The following is a 20,084-nucleotide window of genomic DNA, read 5'->3' as shown; positions in this document are numbered from 1 at the left end:
AGCAAACAAGACATTTTGAGAGTTGTTTCCAGCTTCCATATTTCCTATAGCATATTTTAATTTAGTTATCCCTCATAAAGCCATTTTACTTAGACTTGAAAGAAGCATTGATAATATGCAGGTCATAGCACGTAATTCGATCTCTGACCTATTTGTGTCTATTTTGAAAATTTTTTTATCACTATCCACCTTTAAAACCAGAAAGAAAAAAAGAATTTGTTTGGAAAGCATACAAGACTGAAAACTTTTCTATAATATCAGTGTGGGGGAACCAAAGATGTAAAAGACACATCAGCTGTGTTGCCCTATTTCCATAGAAATTTCAGTGACTATTTTTTTTTTTAAAAAAAAAAGCAAAGTCTACTTATTTTTAAAATAAATGAACTCTATGCAAATTCCTCTTAGATCTTAAAAATGCTGATTGTTCTGCTTTCTGGGTTGTTTTCCGTTTTAGAGCCACTTGACAGTTTGCATAGCTAATTACTGTATTCTCATGTGTTTAATTCCAGCATTGCTGTAGGCTGTTTTAGGATGGGATTCTGGGGTGGGTAACAAGAAAGCAACCCGAGGTTTAAAATACATCAACAGTGTTACAGTAAATGGGGGTGGGGAGACTGTGTGTGTGTGAGTGTGTGTGAGTGTGTGTGTGAGTGTGTATGTGTGTGAGTGTGTGTGTGAGTGTGTGAGTGNGTGTGTGTGAGTGTGTGAGTGTGTGTGTGTGAGTGTGTGAGTGTGAGTGTGTGTGTGTGTGTGTGTGTGTGAGTGTGTGTGTTTTTCTGTGCAGGCTTATATGTGTATTTTGAAAGATGGGTCAAACCAAAACAGGAAAGTAAATTTTAAATGACTGTCAGGTTTTGGTCTCTGGCCATGCTTGTGGGGAGGGTTTGTAAGTAGGGAGACAAGAGACGGCATGGCTGTCTGTACTTATTTCATACCACTTTAGATGATATGGAACATCACAGTAAATGTTTTATTCTAAGGAAACTGAATAATATATACAAATGGTAATTCACTGGTAAACATTTCATTTTGAAAAATATTGATTAAAAATTGTATAATGTAAATTTTAGGTGTAAAAGCTTTATAACTTACAGAGAATTTTTAATAATTACTGCGTGGACTAAATACAACTATATTTTTCAGTGCTTGGTAAATTAAGTTTATGAGAGTGCTTTTGCCAAGATAATTGTCTAGTTTTCAAAGGATCAGCAATCAGATATTAGCATTAAACTTTAGTGAAACATTTAAGGACAGGTACAGTAAGGATGGTTCTCATGAGTCACTTTGTGACTTCTCATTGGTGGGAGTGGCACTCTGGGGCACTGGTTCAGTGAACAGAACCATGTGCTTTCACTTTATGTGTAAGAGTAATCCTTTTAGAAAGATCCTCTACAAAATTCTTGAATTAATCACACTTCTCGATTTATATATAGTTCAATCTTATTAATGTTAATGTGAAATTCACTAGAAAAAAATTATAGCTACTTCTACCAGGAATTTGCAACAAAGATGAAATATTGAATTTATAAACACACCTTCTCCTAGAGCAGTCAGACTGGGGGAAGAGGTCACATAAGTCATACAGTGAATGAGTACTTTTCTACATTTAAGCAAATGAATAGATGATAAATTGATGATAGATACATAGATAGATAGATGGATAGATAGTCAGACAGACAGATAGTATTTATGGATTCTGACTGCTATGGGCAACACAAAGGTGTTTCTCAAACTTTTAAAGACACCACAAACGACCAACACTGTGTGTCCAGTGATTTGAACCTCCACATAAGAACTCAGATGAGTTCTGGTAATCTAAATTGGAACTCATATACATTATTGCAAACCATTACCATAGCAACATACTTAAAATTTCCAAAGTCTGTCTCCCCTAAGTTTACATCTGCAGTTAGATAATTATGAAACAAACAAAAAGAAAGGGTTTCCAACTAGAAATGCATTGGAAGAGTTGGAAGTATATTTTGATATAAAAATGGAGTTTATCAGCTGAAAATCAAAATAGGGCATTCAGAGTAAAAATATATTTGTATTGTTCATACAATATTTGTCTTCTTTCCTCTCCTTTACAATATTCTCTTCAAGGCAAATAAGCAGTCTATATATCCTGTGATCCTAGGTGGTGAGCTTTTATCTACTTTAAAGAGAAAAATGTATTGCTTTCTAGAATGCCAGAACTGGGCCATAAACAATAATTGGGATGATAGCCCAGACTTAATTAACACTTGCCATTTTCCAGGAACAGGGCTATGGAAACCATAAGTCATGGTTTCTAAACTCTTGTGTCTACACTCCAGAGATTGGTCCTTAGGCACTCTCTCTTATTTTTCAAGAAAGAATGCTCATGTATAAGTCATCCAGGTTTTAATAGTACACTATAGAGGGCCCAGATATAAATATGACCACATCCGACTCAAATAACCATGAACTAGCCATCTAAGCACAAGATCCTGTAACCAGTAGCCAAAGTTCTCAGTTTCTCTTAGCAAAGCAGAATTTGGCTACTACAGAAAATGTTCCTTCCTATGCTCATAATGATAATTAGTAACCAAGACTGCTTGCCCAAATCAAACCCACACCAGATGTTATAATATAATTATAATACCTGTGTGTCAGTGAGCCATCTAGCTTTTCAGGTCACAAGGTATCAAAGAAGGTGAGACAACTGCTTTCCTATTTTCATATTCCTCTGTCAGAAAACTCAGTGGAGTGAGAAACAACTGGTTTCTATGTAGCTTCATCTTAGAAAATAACAGTTGTGATGGGAGACTAGCTACATTCAACAGTGAATATTGCTTTCTGCTCTTGGAGAAGACCAGTAATCAATTCCCAACATCTAAGGTTGGTGACTCCCAAATGCCTGCAATTCCAACTTCAGGGGATCCAATGTCTTCGTCTGGCTTCTACTAACTCCTCCATGTACATATACATTTACAGTATTGAGATAGAATAAAATTTCAATAAGTGAAATAACAGACTATTTGGGAATCATAGTTCAAATATGTCTGGAAGAATCACATACTGTCTTCATGGGAAATGTTGCAGTTGGAGAAAATGGACATGCCTCATGTGCTGGAAGCCATGAGCTACAATCAAGTGGTTATGAATCACCTGGTTTTTCTTATTTGAGAATCTTTCTTGACATTCTTTTCTTTGGAGACTTTTCTTGGGGTTATCTTATGTTCCAGTTTAAAGTAAATCTGTAGAGCAAGTTGGAAGTAGAAAGGGCCTACAAAGTTTTGGAAGAGGCAAAAGCTATTAATAATTTGAATTGGCCTGAGTAAGGCATGTGTTTGAACACATAAGCTGGGAATGACCTTCATCAGACTGTAATCCCCTGTGGTATGGTGAGCTACCTACAGGAAGATCACCATGTCTTGTTGGCTGCCAGCCAAGCTTCAGGGTCAGTAAGAGCCCTTGGAGTTAATGGGTTAATATGGAGAATGTTAGAGAAAGGTACTCAATGTCTTTCTCTGGCCTCTGTGCATGCATGTGTGTGTACACACATTCCTACACAACATACACATACACTGTACAGACTCACAGTGTGTGGGGAAGTTTGGGGACAGAGGTAATGATCCTCTCTGGGCTCTGAGACACTGATATGTTGCTGTATTAAGGATGACACCAAATCAGCCAGAAGAACCGCCTTCCGAACATCCCGTTTTAGAGGTCGATTTGGATGACTTCATAATTTCTCCTGGGAATATCTTTATATTGAATAGATTTGGTATATGTCTTTGACTAGTGAGCAAACCAAAAATTAGAATGGGTGAAAATCAGAGACAGATTTGACAGGGAGGGGAGTGCATGGAGGAAAGGCCACAGCCAGGTAACATGAATAAATAAAATATCACACACTGGTAGGAAGAATCCTGTAACAAATTCCATCCAGTGAAACATGTGCACAAAGATTGGCTCACCAATAAGTCACTGAGTTCACAATGGAAAGCAATTAGGGTTAATTCTCGACAGCCATCCTATGCATCTCTAGTTGGTCATTAATGGGCCTTGCACCAGCTGCTGAGTACTCTCAAGGCTAACTAACAGCCCTGGGTGATTTTGGTGAGTGCCATTCTCTAGCATTTCTTAAAGGCTTTACAAAAACATTTGTTAAATCAGGAGAATATTTTTTTTTAAAGTTGTATCATGTAAATATTAGAGAAAGTTGGCAATGATTACTTTTGCTATTTTCACTATTCTCGTGTCCAAAAATGATCCTGAAAGTGAGAGGAGGAAGTCACTAACTGGATGGAAAGCCTGCAGGTTGGGACCTGCACCTGAGTCCTGCGTGGAGCACTGCAGTAATTAGCACTGGTAACCTGACACATGCCTGAGCATACCAGGCTTTCCCTTCACTTTAACTAGAGGAGGACAACTCTGGATAACTCAGAGCCTCCAACTCCGATGAATTCTTGGTTCGGACTGAAGTTGAGTAGAATGAGAGGGATGCTCCTTGTGTTTTCAGTATGTACATCTTTTGGTGCTGCTTATCACCCTTATCACCAGAGTGCTTAAAGAGAATTGCGAATTCATTCTTTGTGAAGGAGAGTTTGTGTCCAAATATTACTTAGGGAGTCTAGTTCTAGGAATTATTCTTCCTTCCCATGTTACCATAAAAATGAAGGAGAATATGTGCCAGTTTGAAACCCAGCTGCGTCTATGCAATTAATGCTCAGTAGCATCTTCATGTATCAGCTAGCCTGCCAGTCAGTAGTGCTGTCTAGCCTTAGATCCTTTCATGCTCATCATATTTCTGCATAATCAGTGAAAATAACTTTACTTTTACACATGAAGAAACCTGGAAAACTTAGGAGTGTTGCTTAGGGCTACAGAATTGGTAAGTGACAGACAAAGTTGGAATTTAAGCCTAGCCACTTCATCTCAAAGGCAAATATACTCCTTCTCTATTTACTGTACAGAGAGGAAGCTTCTCATAGAGAAGCACATGGCACCGTCTCTGTTTGGACTTTAAGAATTTAATCACAAAGACTGATCTGGTCACTTAGCATTTTTCTCAGGTTCACTGGGACAACCCTTCTACCATAAAAATCATCTTTGAGAACAAATCAAACCAGACAATCCCACTACCCCCCCCCCCCACACACACACACACAATTCCACTTATCCTGTTGATTACAGACAAATTATCCTGATACATTGAGAAGAACTTAGCAGTTTAACTGGGGAACTACACGTACAAAACATCTTCCTTCTGCCAGGGTTGGGTTTTAGCAGAACAAGTAGATTGTCTCATGTATCAAAGCTGGGTAGTGGTGGTGCACGCCTTTAATCCCAGCACTTGGGAGGCAAGGGCAGACACATTTCTGACTTTGAGGCCAACCTGGTCTACAGAGTGAGTTACAGGACAGCCAGGGCTACCCAGAGAAACCCTGTCTTGAAACAAACAAACAAACAAACAACAAAAACAAATAAATCATAACCATAGAAACATTTCTAAATAACGATAGATAGATAGATAGATAGATAGATAGATAGATGCATGGATGTACATACATACATACATACATACACAGATATATTAGACCTAGCCACTGTGGTATATTAGTAAGTCAAGCAGAATTATTTGGTCCGCTTTTTTCTGGTATGGGAGGTATTTTTTCACTCTGAGATAGCCACATTAGCAGTTAGAACACTACAAATTAAATAGAAAGGGCAAAGGTGAAAGTAAAGGGGATCAAGGAAGTTAATATCAGCACTGTTTACTAATTATAAAACAAGAGGGCCTCAGCTGCTTTACAGTGATGAAGACAAGAGCTGGAGACAGCCTGGCATTAGCGAGTATTCATTGCTCTTCTAGAGTAACTGGGTTCAGTTCCCAGGACCCATTCAGCAGCTCATAACTGTCTGTTAACTCCAGTCCCTGGTATCCGATGCCCTTTTCTGTCAGTGTAAGCACATGATTCACAAACAAGTGCTGGTAAATCACCTGTTCATAGGATAAAAATGAAGGAGAAAATATTATTTTTACATGGTGAAAGGAGAGCCATCATTTTCTAAAGAAATCAACATGGCCATGTTTCTTCCTTCCCCAAGTGATCATAGAGCAGCTTTGATTCCATTGAGCACCACACTTGCAATTTTGAATTTGTGCAAAACTTTTAGGTGCTTGAATTATATCTGGTATCACACAGTGGTTTCCATAATAGTAGTTATCAAATTTGATTCCCACAATATACCCATGGGATACGGAAACATTATTATTATCTCTGTTTACTCTTTGTTTGTGTTTTGGTTCTTTGAGGGACCCCAGGCTCTTCTAGACTGCCTCAGGCCTCAGCCTCCTCAGTTCTGGGGTTACAGGCATGAGCTGCCATAGCTTGGTTAGCTAGGGGAATTATTATGATTCATATATAAAATACTTACATATGTAAGCTCATCCATACATATATAACATATGTATAGTGTGTTAGTGTGTGTGTGCACACATGCATGTTTGTCACTTAGAATACAAGAAGCAACCCAAAACAATGGACATTGTATATAAGCCCATAATTAAAATTTGAATTCTGAATTAGTATTTAGCTAACATTGATCAACATTGTACAGTGGTTCTCAGCTTTCCTAATCCTGAAACCCTTTGATACAGTTCTTCATGCTGTGGTGGTTACCCCCACCCATAAAATTATTTTTATTATTACTTCATAACTATAATTTTGCTACTGCTATGAATCAAAGTGTGAATATCTGATATGCAGGACACCTGATATGTGACCCCTGTGAAAGGATTGTTTGGTCCCCCAAGGGGTCACAACCCATAAATTGATAGTTGCTGACCTAGTAGATATTAATCTTAGGTGTTTCAGCAGTTCCACATCTAACATTGATATTTTTCTTTCCTTAGTGTCATTTTCTTTCTGTTTTGTTCCATATAAAAACAGTAGGCTAGCTGTGTATACGCCTTCTTGTAAATGTAACTGTTTCTCTTAATGAGTGTGCTGGCTCCTTTTTCACACTGTAATACTTCTTGCTTTCTTCTACATTTTCACTTACTATAAATTAATGCTATCGTGCATTTCTGTAAGATACATCATATCATGAAGAAAATAAGATGGGTTGGGATGGGTGTCTATGGATGTATACATATGTTCATGTATACATACCTGGATTCATGATTGAATGGATAGATATCTCAAGTAAATGATATTAACAATTTACTGATAATGTAGATAACTTCATGAGTTAGACATACAATTGTAGTTATGTTTTATTATTTTTCTAGTTTCCTCACATACATGAGGAAACATTCACCTTACATGAATGGTTCTAAAATCAGTCTTGCTACAACAAAATCTATGAACACTTTACTGAATTGTGATTTCCTTCCTTGACCTGTTGCACACCAACAGTGAAAATGAGGATTTTGGAATCCTGCTGATTGAAGCTATCCACCACTGGCATGCTGCAGTCATAAATTATGTTTTGACCTCATTGCCAATAAGGATTTTCAGTTTAACCTGTGTGACTAATTAGTCCATTCGGTCTCAATAACTGGGCAAGAGATTTATTTTAACACCATTAAAAAGCCTGGATTTGCATTTGTAAACATGTCAGTATTTAATTTGGAAATAGCCTAAATCATTTCAAGACTTGATTTGTCCAAAACCAGATCAAGCAGAGTGGAGCCGTTGGACCCATTCTCTAATTTCCCTTTCATCTCTTTTGCTTTTCCACTTACAGTATTTGGAGGTCTTACACCTTCAAATTCTGATTATTGAGAATAGGTTTTGGAGATGTCTTTCTGAAAGTTTAAGCTTTTGACTGATCCTCCAGAGTTGCTTTTGCTAAAATTGGAAATGCAGTACGGGAATAAAAGCCAACAGTAGTTCAAAGAAATTATAAAAGAGACATGCTGTTTTGTTTAAGGTGATAATTCAGTTTCATGTTTTCTTATACCATTTCTTTCTTGAATGTTTTATTGTGTTATATAAATAAGCTGGAAGAACGTTGCTTTTAATTAGGCATGTTCTCTCTCTTTTCCCGAAAATGCACTTTTCTACAACACTATGCACATGTTTCTACATACTGTGAGTTTGGCTTGTTAAGCTAACTAAAGTCAAATATACACAGAAATGAGTTTTAAGCAAGATTCTTTACCATGCTGAAGTCTCCCTATGCAATCCCACACTCACTGTTCTGTTATCATTGCATACATTTTAAGCAGCTGAAAATTTTTTGAAGAAAATTGAATAGCTTTCAAGTCTGCTTTTTCCCCAAGCAGAGAGATGATTTATGGTCACTTTTTGCAATAGCCTTGGGTGTCAATTGGGAAAGAAAATTAAAGAAATGCGAAAGCTGGCTGTTTTCAGGGATGTATACGATTTAACCTAAATATTCATGAGAGCCAGAGCTCACATATTCAAATTGGGTAAATGAGTATACCAATGGATAGGTTGTTGCTCTTGTGTTGTTTTAGGAAGTGCTTAGCTATGGCTCTCTAATAGAAGCTTTTCCACCAGCATTCCTTATAAATTATACGTAGATCTATATTTTATAATTTATTGTACATATTCTTCAACATTTTAGTTGAGAAAGAACATTTACACAAAAGTTTTAGAATCAATGGAGGATGGGAATTGCACAGTTGGAATTTGCCTTTTGCCTCACAATTCTTGTTTGTTGTTCTGCTTGATGTTTTTTGAATGTGTCCCTTTACTGACAGGGGTTAATGTTCAGCACAGCCATGTATCATAAAAATGGCATCTAGAAATGCTTTTGTTCTTGGCAGGGACATAAAATGTATTCATATATATGTGTGTGTGTGTGTGTGTGTGTGTGTGTGTGTGTGTGTGTGTGTGTAAATATATATCCACAAAGACACTTGAGTAGTACTTTATTATCTTTTTAATGTCAAGTAGTGTTTTCACTGCTAATGATGGGGAGGGGAGACTCCCTGTGAGAAGGGGAATATTGTTATCATTTATAAACTATCAAGTAGTCTCCCCAATATCAATTATTAGATAAGTTGCAATAATGGCTTCTGAGTACATTTTCTCCTAATCTTTTGAATTGGTGTTTACATGCCGAACATGATGCATCAAGTATTGATCCTTTTTTTCTCCACACTCTATGTTGTTTCTCTAAAGGTATGGGGACTTTAATTTGTACACATTTAAAATTGGATTAAATGCTTTCTATGCTCAGGCACAGACATTGCTGTATTAGGGAACATCAAAATGGTTCTTTGATCTGTGAGTGTTTAAATGTACAGTTAGAGACAGTTATCTAAATGGACTGCTACATAAAGTTGGTGCTTTTGCTTGATAGCCATTCTGTCCCTTACAATGAGTTGTCTCTGTCTTAAAAGGGTTGTAAGAATCAAGCAAAGTCTACTAAAGAAGAGAACTGATTAATGTGACATACTTGAGGTTTTTAAATACCACACACTCAACAGTAAGTCATGGAGAGGCAGCTCCAAGCAGAGTGAATTAAATTTCAATTACATAGCTTTGGTTAGAAAATTGTTAGGTTAAATCCTCTCCTGAATGAAACTTGATTTTTCCCCCATTTGAGCTGCTTCTTGATATTTTTTTCCTTCCTTGAGCTGCTTCTGGATTTTTCACACCATAAAGATTTCACCCAAGACAACTATTAATTTGAGACTTTTACTTACAAAAGTATTGCTCATTTTTAGTTTTTAATAAAAAATACACATATAACAATCAAGGATATACATGCATAATAGCAGAAAATTACATTAAAACCTAAAGTGTAGTTTTATAAAAGAGTTATATTTGTCTGATAATGTATTTTATCTTAAAAGTGATAAATAAAACACTATTTTATGACTTTAGTATTTTACATATGGTGTTTTATGAAACATTGTAACATTTTCTCCTTAAAGCAGAATGATCCCTAGAGAAAATAGCTTTAAGCAGGTTGGTTTGCATTACCTAAGCAACTAGCCTGAATAAAATATTTTCTAATGACTTGTATGTATGTAGCCATAAATTCATTTTAACAAGCAATCCTCCTTATTTATTCTTGATGTTTACCCAAGTCTTAGTTTGAACTGAGACTGTAAAAGATGGAAGTGCAAAAACTACCTAATATAACTCTCAAATTTGAATGTAATTGCAAACATAAATCTTCTACCTGAAAAATAGTTTGTATAACTTTCAGTTAAAAATATAAACCTTTACTATTTATAAATATAGCTCAATATTACTTAATTGAAACAGCTCCACCTCCATGAAATATTAAAGCTAGTGTTGAGAGTGTTGAAATTTTTCATTAACAATTGCAAAGTGATCGTCTTCCAAGTACTTCCCTTGTGCTGATTTACTCCTTATGTCTGTTCTGCTCATTATTTCTTCAGATAAGAAAAATAAAGCATAGCCTTAATTACATCTCAATAGCAGAGTTCCTCAGTTTTAGCACCTTTGATGAGTCTTGCTAAGTGAGTCAGAGAGAATATTTTAGACCATTTCACAACACTCTGGGTGAGGATAATACCTTCTTGTTAGACGTTAGCCATAGGACAAAGCCCAATGTCTGCTCTGGGATATAATGGATTAATTGGTCTGAAGGACCACTAATTTAATCCCATGCTACCACAGACCCACATGGGTGATGTGCTGCAAAATGAACTCTCGCCAAAAGCCAGATGGGTCTTTGCTGCACATCTCTCATATTAATGAGAATGAAGTGCTGGCCACGCCACGGGCTGATGGCTTTCTCTCTGAACAGCTATGCTTCTTGAAAATCTGGCATTTTGAACTTCCTTCTTGAAAATGACACCAGGAGAATACATGAATCTAGAAACACTTTAAGAAGAATTCAGATCAAAAAGCCACGATGAACCAATATCCACATGCTGCTTAAAGGCTCACATTAATTTTAAAGTAAATTGAGAATATATTCTTTGTGAACTAAAGATTCTGGATTTGAAGATTTTTAAGCCTTTATTTGTCATTAAAGAGCCCTTGCTCCTTGTCTCTTGGTTTCTTCAATTTTGCTTTAAATCTGTATTTCTGGCAATATTGTGACTCTCTATCAACTTTAGAGCTCTTGCCATGTTATTCTAACTCCTCTTACATGACTGCATCAGTTTGCTATCAAGCATCTTCTGAAATACAACAGCATCTCCTTCTTGCACCACAGATTTGATGTTTTACTTTTGCATTAGCCAAATCTGATGCAAACCTCCACAAATCCCATGCAATAACTCCTCTGCGTTTATTACTGCTCGTAGTGGCAATAAAGAGCAACCTTTGATACTTGTCAGTGTGCTGCTTATGTGACTAACTGCTAGGATTTACACACTTTGATTTTTATTACAGTGACAGTTATCTTTTTGGCTGTAAGAGCAGCGAAGCAACTATAATGTCACAGAGGAAACGGTTACCTCCCCCCAGCGTACTCTGCCTACAATTTTTACTTACGATGAAACCTTGACAATGGAAAGAACAATGAGGAAATAGCTTCTGCTATCTGAACATTGCAAAAATGATATTTGAGTATGAAATTTTAAAAACTGAAAATTATTTTCACTGTATCTGCTTTACTTCTGCACCTAGAAAACAAAACCACATATCTAATTTTCTGCATAACCTTGTTTCCCAGTGATAACAAGCTACATCTAGAATCTTTATCAAGCTACCAGTTCACAAACATAAAAAAGCTATGGTTGTTCTGCTTCAGGAAATGAGGTGCATGTACTGCATAAAGCCTACTGGTGCATATGTTGTAGCTCTCCAGGGTTGTAATCAATCTCAACTCAGCTGTTTCTGCCAGGTTGTTTTAAATGACTGCTTCTGTGTGCAGCCTCACACGGTAGCTTGATGGTTGGGTGTCTACCAACTGTAGATCACCACTTCTGTGTTCACATGTACAATAAGTTGTAATCCAGATCTCATAATCATGGAGATATTTCTATGACAGATCTAAAATACATTTGTGAATATGAGTTCAGAGTCTCACATCTCAAGGAAGGGAAATAATGAGTGATTTCTCAACTATAATGCAAGCACAAACTGTGTTTCACTTGTAAATGAAATGGAGCATATCACTCAGGACACTTTTAATTAACCTGCTGACTGTTATTCCCTTGCAGACCACAGATGATATCCTTGTGGCCTCCGCAGAGTGTCCCAGCGACGATGAGGACATTGACCCCTGTGAGCCGAGCTCAGGTGGGTTAGGTTAGTCAATTTTTTTCTTACTTCCTTGACTTTGCTGTTAATCTTTGTTGCATGTTATATTGCTTAGATGAGATGCCCACTTATGTGTGAGAGCTACCTTAGGCCACCTCAATACAAACTGGTACATTATCCAATGGGTGTTTATTTGGACCTAAGGGGAATATATACTGATAATCTTCGAGGTAGAGGCAGAAGGATAAGGATTTCAAAGCCACCCTAGGCTGAGCAGTGAGATGAAGTCCAAATTGATTATAGAAAATTGTGCCACAAAAAAAATAAAAATCAAGTCATCAATAACAAAATATGATCCAGCAAGCCTTTGCCTTTCAGTTATAAACATTTTCTCACTCTAAAAAAACAATGTAAAACAAAAACAGAAACAAACAAAATTAGTTATTTAGCTGGGTGATAGTGCCACATACCTTTAATGACAGTACTTTGGAGGCAGAGGCAGGTGGATCTCTTTGAGTTTAAGGCCAGCCTGGTCTACAGAGAGTTCTAGAACAGTCAGGGCTACACAGAGAAAACCTGTCTTGAGAAACAAAACAAATAAACAAACAAAGTAGATACTTTAGATAAGGTAGTGGGTAAGGAAGTTGCACAGTGAGAACTTACTGTTCACTTTCCAGTAGGCCTGAGTCACTTTTGCATACAGTTTCCCAGTGGTCATTTGTAGCAAAACTAGAAAGCTAAAAATTTAGAGTGAATTGTGAAGAATCACATGGCCTTTTACCTGAAAAGTTTTCCCATGATTCAGTCTGCTGGAAAATTATCTAAAGTGATATATTTCCAAATTTTGGATGTATTGAGTATTGAGGCAATAGCAAGACAAGTGGGAGCTAATGTCCTTGACAAGTTTAAAAGAGATATTTGAATGTTGCCTTGTTTCTCCAAAGCTCATGCCACGTTTGGCCAAGGAAAAATTTCTAGTTTCTTTGTTGTAACATGTTTGTGACTCATTTGATGAGAACAACATATCACTTTTGTTTCTTGTGCTGTTCAATGGAGGTAGTGGGCATTAATTACGAATGAATCACAGCCTGTTCACACCAAACACTTACAGTCATAAACTTATGCCCATTGGTTCTATTTTGATTCTCCTGTGTGTGTTAACAGAATTACTGTAGAAGATGTGACCTTCATAGATCTTACCTCCCAGAAGAACTTGTCTCAATAAAATAATTAATTTGTATTCTCTTGTTTCATTCATTCATATATATATATATATATATATATATATATATATATATAATATATATTTATAATATATATATGAATGTGTGTATATACATATATATACATATATGTGTATATATATGAATGAAATACCATTTTAACATTAGTCTAATCATTTTTAAATATGAAATATTTGGGGATGCATAGGCTTTGACTGTGCTTGAGTGTCACATATACCACTGCCACTACCAGCTGCACATACTTAAGAGCAGCTGCCAGTGAAGGGGAAGTGGGCCACAGTCCATTCTCAGTGCAGCTGCATCTGGAGATTGTCTGGCTTGTCTCAATCCTTCTTAGCAGATTGCTTCCCGCAGGACTCTCAGCCCCAGAATCGTTTGTCACTCGTAACTCTTCTATCTCTGGTGGCCAATCTCCCTAATCAGGGTTACACAATCAGGTCATCCTCCTAGGCTGCAAGGTAAATGCCCTGCCTTTGTTTCCCTCACTACCCTCTTTAATAAAAGCGCAGGACATCACCATCACCATCATCATCATTTTCATTTATCTCACTTCTGAATCTTCCTTCATGGATTATTTAAAAAACAAACTCTGAACTTTGTATGTCTGTAAGAGTTTGATTTTGCTTCATAATTTTGAAGACAGTCATCTTTTTCAGCATCTATACTTTATTCCAATAATAGAACTGTAGCTATTGAATGATTGTGGAGCTTGCTGATTTTCCTCTGGCTGAATCCCTCTTCTCTTGAGTATCGGAGATCATCCTCTTTAGTCTGAACCATCGGAGATCATCCTCTTTAGTCTGAACCTTTACTTTAAGTGCTCAGTAAATCCAGTGTGAGGATTTTAATTACACTTGAAATTGACAATTTGTCTTTTTTTCTTGATCAAAATGCTCCAATTACTCCAGCATTGCTTGCAGGTCCTATAAAACACTCCTTGGCAACTACTCTATGGTGTCTGTATTCCTTTGGGTACAGTGAACTTAGGAGATAGAATACTGGAAAAAAGGAAATAACCCTTTTATCTTCTGCTTCTCTGTGTTTAATTCAAAGATGTGTGTTTAATGTTTCTGATTATGAATATGTGAGTATAGTGCAGTGCCTGAGGACGTAGGAGATATCAGATCCCCTTGCAACTGAGATGCAGGCCATTGGGTGTTGCCATACATGGATGCTATGAATGTGGGTTCTCTGCAAGAGCTGCACATCTTCTTAACCACTGTTAAGAACCTCCAGCTCTTATTCCTTCTTTTAATTTATCCAACTTTTGCTACTTTATTAAAGGTACATAGTAATAGGAAGCACATAGCATCTTGTCAACATCTGTGTTCCAGATGGTCTTGCTGTCCTCTCTTCTGAATTTAGGATTATCTAAAGAACCTTGAGTACCTGCCTAAGAGTAGTTTGTCAGTGTATATCTGTATCCTCACCCATAAGAAGGCAACAGCACGGAGCAGGAACATGTAAGATTGCAGACCCCAAGAAGTACATTTTCTATAAGTTTATGTAATTCTCTAATATACTCTCTCTTGCCCAAAATACAAGATGCAGAACTACTGTGTGTGTGTGTGTGTATGTGTGTTTACTTGACTGTGGAAACCAGAGGAAGATGTTTTATGTTCTGTCATTCTCTGTCTTAGTCCTATAAGACAAGTTTTCTCACTGAACATAGAGCTTGCAATGCATTTTGTCTATGCTTGCTGGTTGAGGATTTCTCAGGGCCTGCTTGCCTCTGTTTCCCCATCATTGGGGTTACAGGTATTCAAGGCCATTTTATAATTTTTTTCTGAAACAGAAAAAATACATACATACATACATACATACACACAACACACATACATACTCACACACACACATACATACATACATACACATACATACATACATACACACATACATTTATACATACATATATGTGTATGTATACATACCAGGTTTGCCTAGAACTCACAAAATCTGTCTGTCTCTATGTCTAGAGTTTTGGGTCTAAAGGTGTAAATGACCAGACCTAGTGGTCAGGGCTTCTTCCCTTTTAATGTGGGTACTGGGGATTTGACCTGGGGTCCTCATGCTCCTACAACATGCTTTCTGACCCACTAAACCATCTCTCCTGCCTCGACTTACACTTCCTTACAATCTGGATTATTTCACTTCCTGTCTTGCCACGTTTCTGCCCTTAGTCCTTAGATTTCTGCTCCTTGGGTTTTGTTAGAGTAGGTAGGAACTTTAAAGTATGGAGTGCCACATTTTTGGGAACACTGCCTAGTATCTGTTCTGGTGACCTTATCTGTCCTACAGACCGCTATGTGTCATCAAGGGATTATCTTTTGATATTGCATTTTATAAATAAAACATTTTTCAACACTCACTTTTCCATTCAATTCTCTGGTTTTCTTCCTGGATCTTCTTTAATATTACATGTACTATTGTGCCCATAGCAAAATGACATTATTTGTATAGTAGCATCAATTAAAAAGTTTTAGTTTATATTATCTGTGTTCTTTCCAACTATTATTTAAGAAAAGTCATTTGTTTTCTTGACACTGCTTGAATCTGAATATTGTTCCCTCTGAGAGTCTGCTTCTACAGGCTCTTAAAATAAATGAACCACTACCTTATATCTCTTTTCCTGCTGTTGTATTTATATTAACACAAAATAATGTTGGTGGTGATTGTAATTGCTAACAAAATCATGAGATTTTGGTTACTGTTAGACATGCCTATGTGAAAATCCTTTTAAAAATAAGCAAATCAAACTTTCGGTAAGCAGGTCTTTAGAACACTAACGCAGTGCAGTAGATTTCAAAGGTAAGGTCCTGTCCAACGCCCATCAATAATCGGCTAAGCTCATGAAAGGAGCCACCTCAAGAGCTCCACAATTAGCTACCTCACTAGTTGCCTGGGTATTTCACTCTCACTGGATATTTATATGTGAACATTTTCTTATCAAATAGACCACCAGCATATATACACTTTCAAAAAAAAAAAAAAAAAAGCTTTCCCACTGAAATTGTGTCACCTTTGATATTCAGATGGCTTCCTCCCTAAAGATGCTGAAAAGCAAACATGAAAAGCAATGTAGCTTCTTCTTGAGCATCAGCAAATTATAGTTTTATTAAGTGTTGGATAGATGTGCTATGTGACTCCACTCAGTACTCTTAATGAAGAGGGCATTGTGTGTTTAGTTATTAATTTCATCTTTGTTCAAGTGGTACCTAGTTCCAACATGCATCTACTTGTTTGCCAGCCCTGGGAGTAAAAACACAACACATATTGTGGTGTTGTTTTAGACCTTGAATTTTTTGTTTTTTCTTCTCTCTCTCTCTCTCTCTCTCTCTCTCTTGCTCGCTCGCTCTCGCTCTCTCTTCTTCTTCTTCTTCTTCTTCTTCTTCTTCTTCTTCTTCTTCTTGTTTCTTTTTTTTTATTGTATATTTTCTTTATTTGACCTTGATTTTTTTTTATTTTTTTTTTAAAAAGAACTGTTTTTCTTTCTTCCTTAGAAGCCACCATACATTTTATACTTTTTTTCTTTTTCTTTATTTTTTCCTCTGAATTTCAGGTCCTTCTTTTTTTTTTTTTCCCCCAGGCATTAAAAGTGAATTATTTAAGATAATTACTGCAATGCCTGGAATAATATCAAGTATAAATGGCAGCTTTTACTTTTTTCCATTTCATTTCTATAAAAGTAATATCCATGCTATTTTTCCCCTCTACATAATACTGTTACTTTTTCTGTCTGAAACAGATGGGCAACTGATGAAGCCACTCGGACCTCCTGATGGGAACAGAGCTAGATGTTGAAACTAGATCAGGGACAGCCCCCTGGGTGGGAACACATGGAACTCAATTACAATTGATTCCAGCCACACTGCCCTGCGTGATGAGAATTGGATGATCGCTCCACTGGTACAGTCAGGGTTTAGAATACAAAAGGACAGGCGGGCAATGTAAGACAGCTGACAGAATCCTTTCCTCGGGCTGAAACCTCATGCTTCCACTGGTCACAGGCCATCGATGTCCAGAAATGCCTTCTTTATGCACAAGGACACTGACAGATGAATTACCCTCCACATGAGTTTCCTCTGGAAAAAAGTAAAAGATAAACAGAAACCCACGTGCACCTATTGTGGTTTCCCCTCATGCAAGGCGTGTGCTCTTAAGAGTGGATAGATTCAGCCAGGTGTGGTGGCGCATGTCTTTAACCCCAGCACTTGGGAGGCAGAGGCAGAGGCAGGCAGGTGGTCTACAAAGTGAGTTCCAGGACAGCCAGGGTTATACAGAGAAACCCTGTCTTGAAAAACAAACAAACAAACAAACAAAAAAACAAAACAAAACAAAAAAAGAGTGGATAGATTCAGCAGGAAATATTTTGAATGGCAATGGCTTGATCTAGTATGTGTTTTTGAGTGTTCCCTGTTGTTATTTTTATGATAGTGTAAGTATATAAGTATACAAATGCCCTGTCTCTTTGACAAAAATAAGCATTAGTGAAATGGATTTCACTGACACCTTTTTGTTTCAGGTTTGTTTAGTTAACAAACTCCCTTAAATTCTTAGATCCTATGCATCCATGTTAGTTTTGTGTCTTCTGTTAAACAGAATACTTTCCCCATATTCATAGGTGAAATCTGGAAGTGTGATTTCCATAATGATATTTAAGACCTTCAGAGAAAATAATGATTTTGGTGTGGAAGCTTCCTGGTGAATAACTTCAATTTAATCCAGTGAAAACAAATTTAGCTCCCTCCTTCCTCTTATATTTACAATAGTGAGGATAGCATGACAAATCTCTTTGTATTTAAGGATGGATAGCTGATTAATCACTGGAAGACTTCCCGACTAAGCAAACCATAGTTTCACTCCACACAGCTACGAGCCCCTTCTCTCTCCCTCTCTCTCTCTCTCTCTCTCTCTCTCTCTCTCTCTCTCTCTCTCTCTCTCTTATTCTCTTTCACTTCACACACGCACACGCATGCACATGTATGAGAGATCTTTTATACTTTGTCTGAGGCAGTGGAGTTGAGATGAGCTGTCAGATCATCAACTGTAAACAGACTTTGATTGGACATCAGTTACATTTCATAGACCAGAACTCAAATGTTAGAGTAATTATAATCTTTTAGATGTAGTGAAGGCTGACCCTATGCTCATCATTGTTCTTAGTCCTTAGAAAAATACTAAGTTGGGGATATTTGGAGAGATTGTTACGAAGGTTTTACCTAGCTGACTATTCTCGTTAAGAGAAAATGGGTTTTTACATTCTTGAAATGCAGTGTGTGCTTTAAAAAAATTAGGAACCTCACAAATACAAAATAGCTTTTAAAATGTTCATTTAAATAATCCTCTGGAATAAATTTAAATTTGATGGCAAAAGGTCCTTTACATGCATTACTATTCATTAAGGAAAATTTGGTACAATTACTATGCAATTTTGAGTGGTTTTCCAGTATGCTATTTTGAGAAAAGATCAAGGAATTTCTATTGAACTGTTCCCATTAACCATTAGGGATAAAAATATGTATATTGAACAAGCTGCATCTTTTCATTAAATAAGTAATCTCAGTCATTTAAAGAAATATATCATTTATTAGGCCGCATTTTTGTGCCTGATTAGAGGATAATTTTGTTCTTCATTTAAATGTGGGCTATTTATTATGTAATTATTCAAAAGTGATTCTAATTAGCCAATAATACCCAACATATTGCTGTTAAAATGGAGAATTTTGAGCTACAGCCAGAAAAATAGAATGAAATATATTCCATTTTCAGGAACATGAGAACATCTCCTGAGCCACACGCCCAGTCAGTGTGGAAGGCCAGGCACCATGCAGGACAGGTAGCTCAAGTGTGGCACTGATGAATGTGTTATTAGCATTCAATATCCTGGCCTAAGGCTATTTTTTTGTTTGGGTGACTTTTTTGTCTTTACTATATATAAATTTAAGTCTCCAGAATAATAAGGTAAAAGTAAATAAAATATGGTCATCATAGAAGAATGGGATTTATTTCATTCGTAACCTCCTTTCCTTCCTTCCCACTTTCTTTCCTGCTTTCCCTGGACTCTCTCCTCACCTCTCTCTCCCTTCCCTGGACTGAGATGAGTCTGCAGTCCCCTCTCTTACCCTTGGCAACTGTACTACCTCTAAGCTAAACCCTACCCTTTATCATTCCCACTTTTCTAAACTTGTATGTTGGAATGAAAATGTATATTAAAGGAATTTAAGCTGCAAGGAAATCTTATTTCAAGTCATTGTAATGGGGGAGTGTTAGAATTCTGCCTGAGCTCAGGATTTATGGGCGTGTGAAACAAGGAGGCACAGTTTTGAAGAGAAAGGATGGAAATATGGGGAGTGGGGTGATTACTTGGGGCCTATGGTTTTAGCCAAAAGAAGTTTCTCTTGCTCATACCTTAGCTAGATTAAGCTAAGGTATGAGCAAGATAAACTCCCTGAGCTTTCCCAGAAGGAACTGGAAAATGAAGGCATTGCCTCCTTCGAGGTTGACATTACAAAATGATGGTTCCCAGGTCCTTCATGTAAGTAGATTGGGTTCTTCAAACTGGAGAGAGGCTTTAAAAATATTTACATATCAAACAACCAGAAAAAAGCATTTAGAATTGCAAGTGCTCTATAGAAAGAAATGTTAGAAATCAGGGCACAGGAGAAAACCTGTCTGTTGTTGAGTCAACCCAAGGTAAACTGTCCAG

The 20,084-nt window shown here is 37.0% G+C and overlaps 1 protein-coding gene across 32 annotated transcripts in view; it reads left to right on the top strand.

The window, feature by feature from the left end:
- Nrxn1 (neurexin 1) overlaps window positions 1-20,084 on the top strand; it is a 1,070,033-nt gene that overhangs the window by 1,032,525 nt on the left and 17,424 nt on the right. For 22 of the 32 annotated variants that reach the window (XM_029531581.1, XM_029531578.1, XM_029531577.1 and 19 more), the window contains one exon: window positions 12,095-12,182. In XM_029531581.1, coding sequence (XP_029387441.1) covers window positions 12,095-12,182 — 88 coding nt within the window. The remainder of the gene's footprint in view (window positions 1-12,094; window positions 12,183-20,084) is intronic. The other 10 variants (XM_021217863.2, XM_021217867.2, XM_021217862.2 and 7 more) reach the window with 1 other exon arrangement.

Source organism: Mus pahari, chromosome 18 (genome assembly GCF_900095145.1).
Source record: "Mus pahari chromosome 18, PAHARI_EIJ_v1.1, whole genome shotgun sequence".
Lineage (NCBI taxonomy): Eukaryota > Metazoa > Chordata > Mammalia > Rodentia > Muridae > Mus > Mus pahari.
Note: the sequence above shows the minus strand (reverse complement) of the source record. Positions and strands in the feature narration are given on the sequence as shown.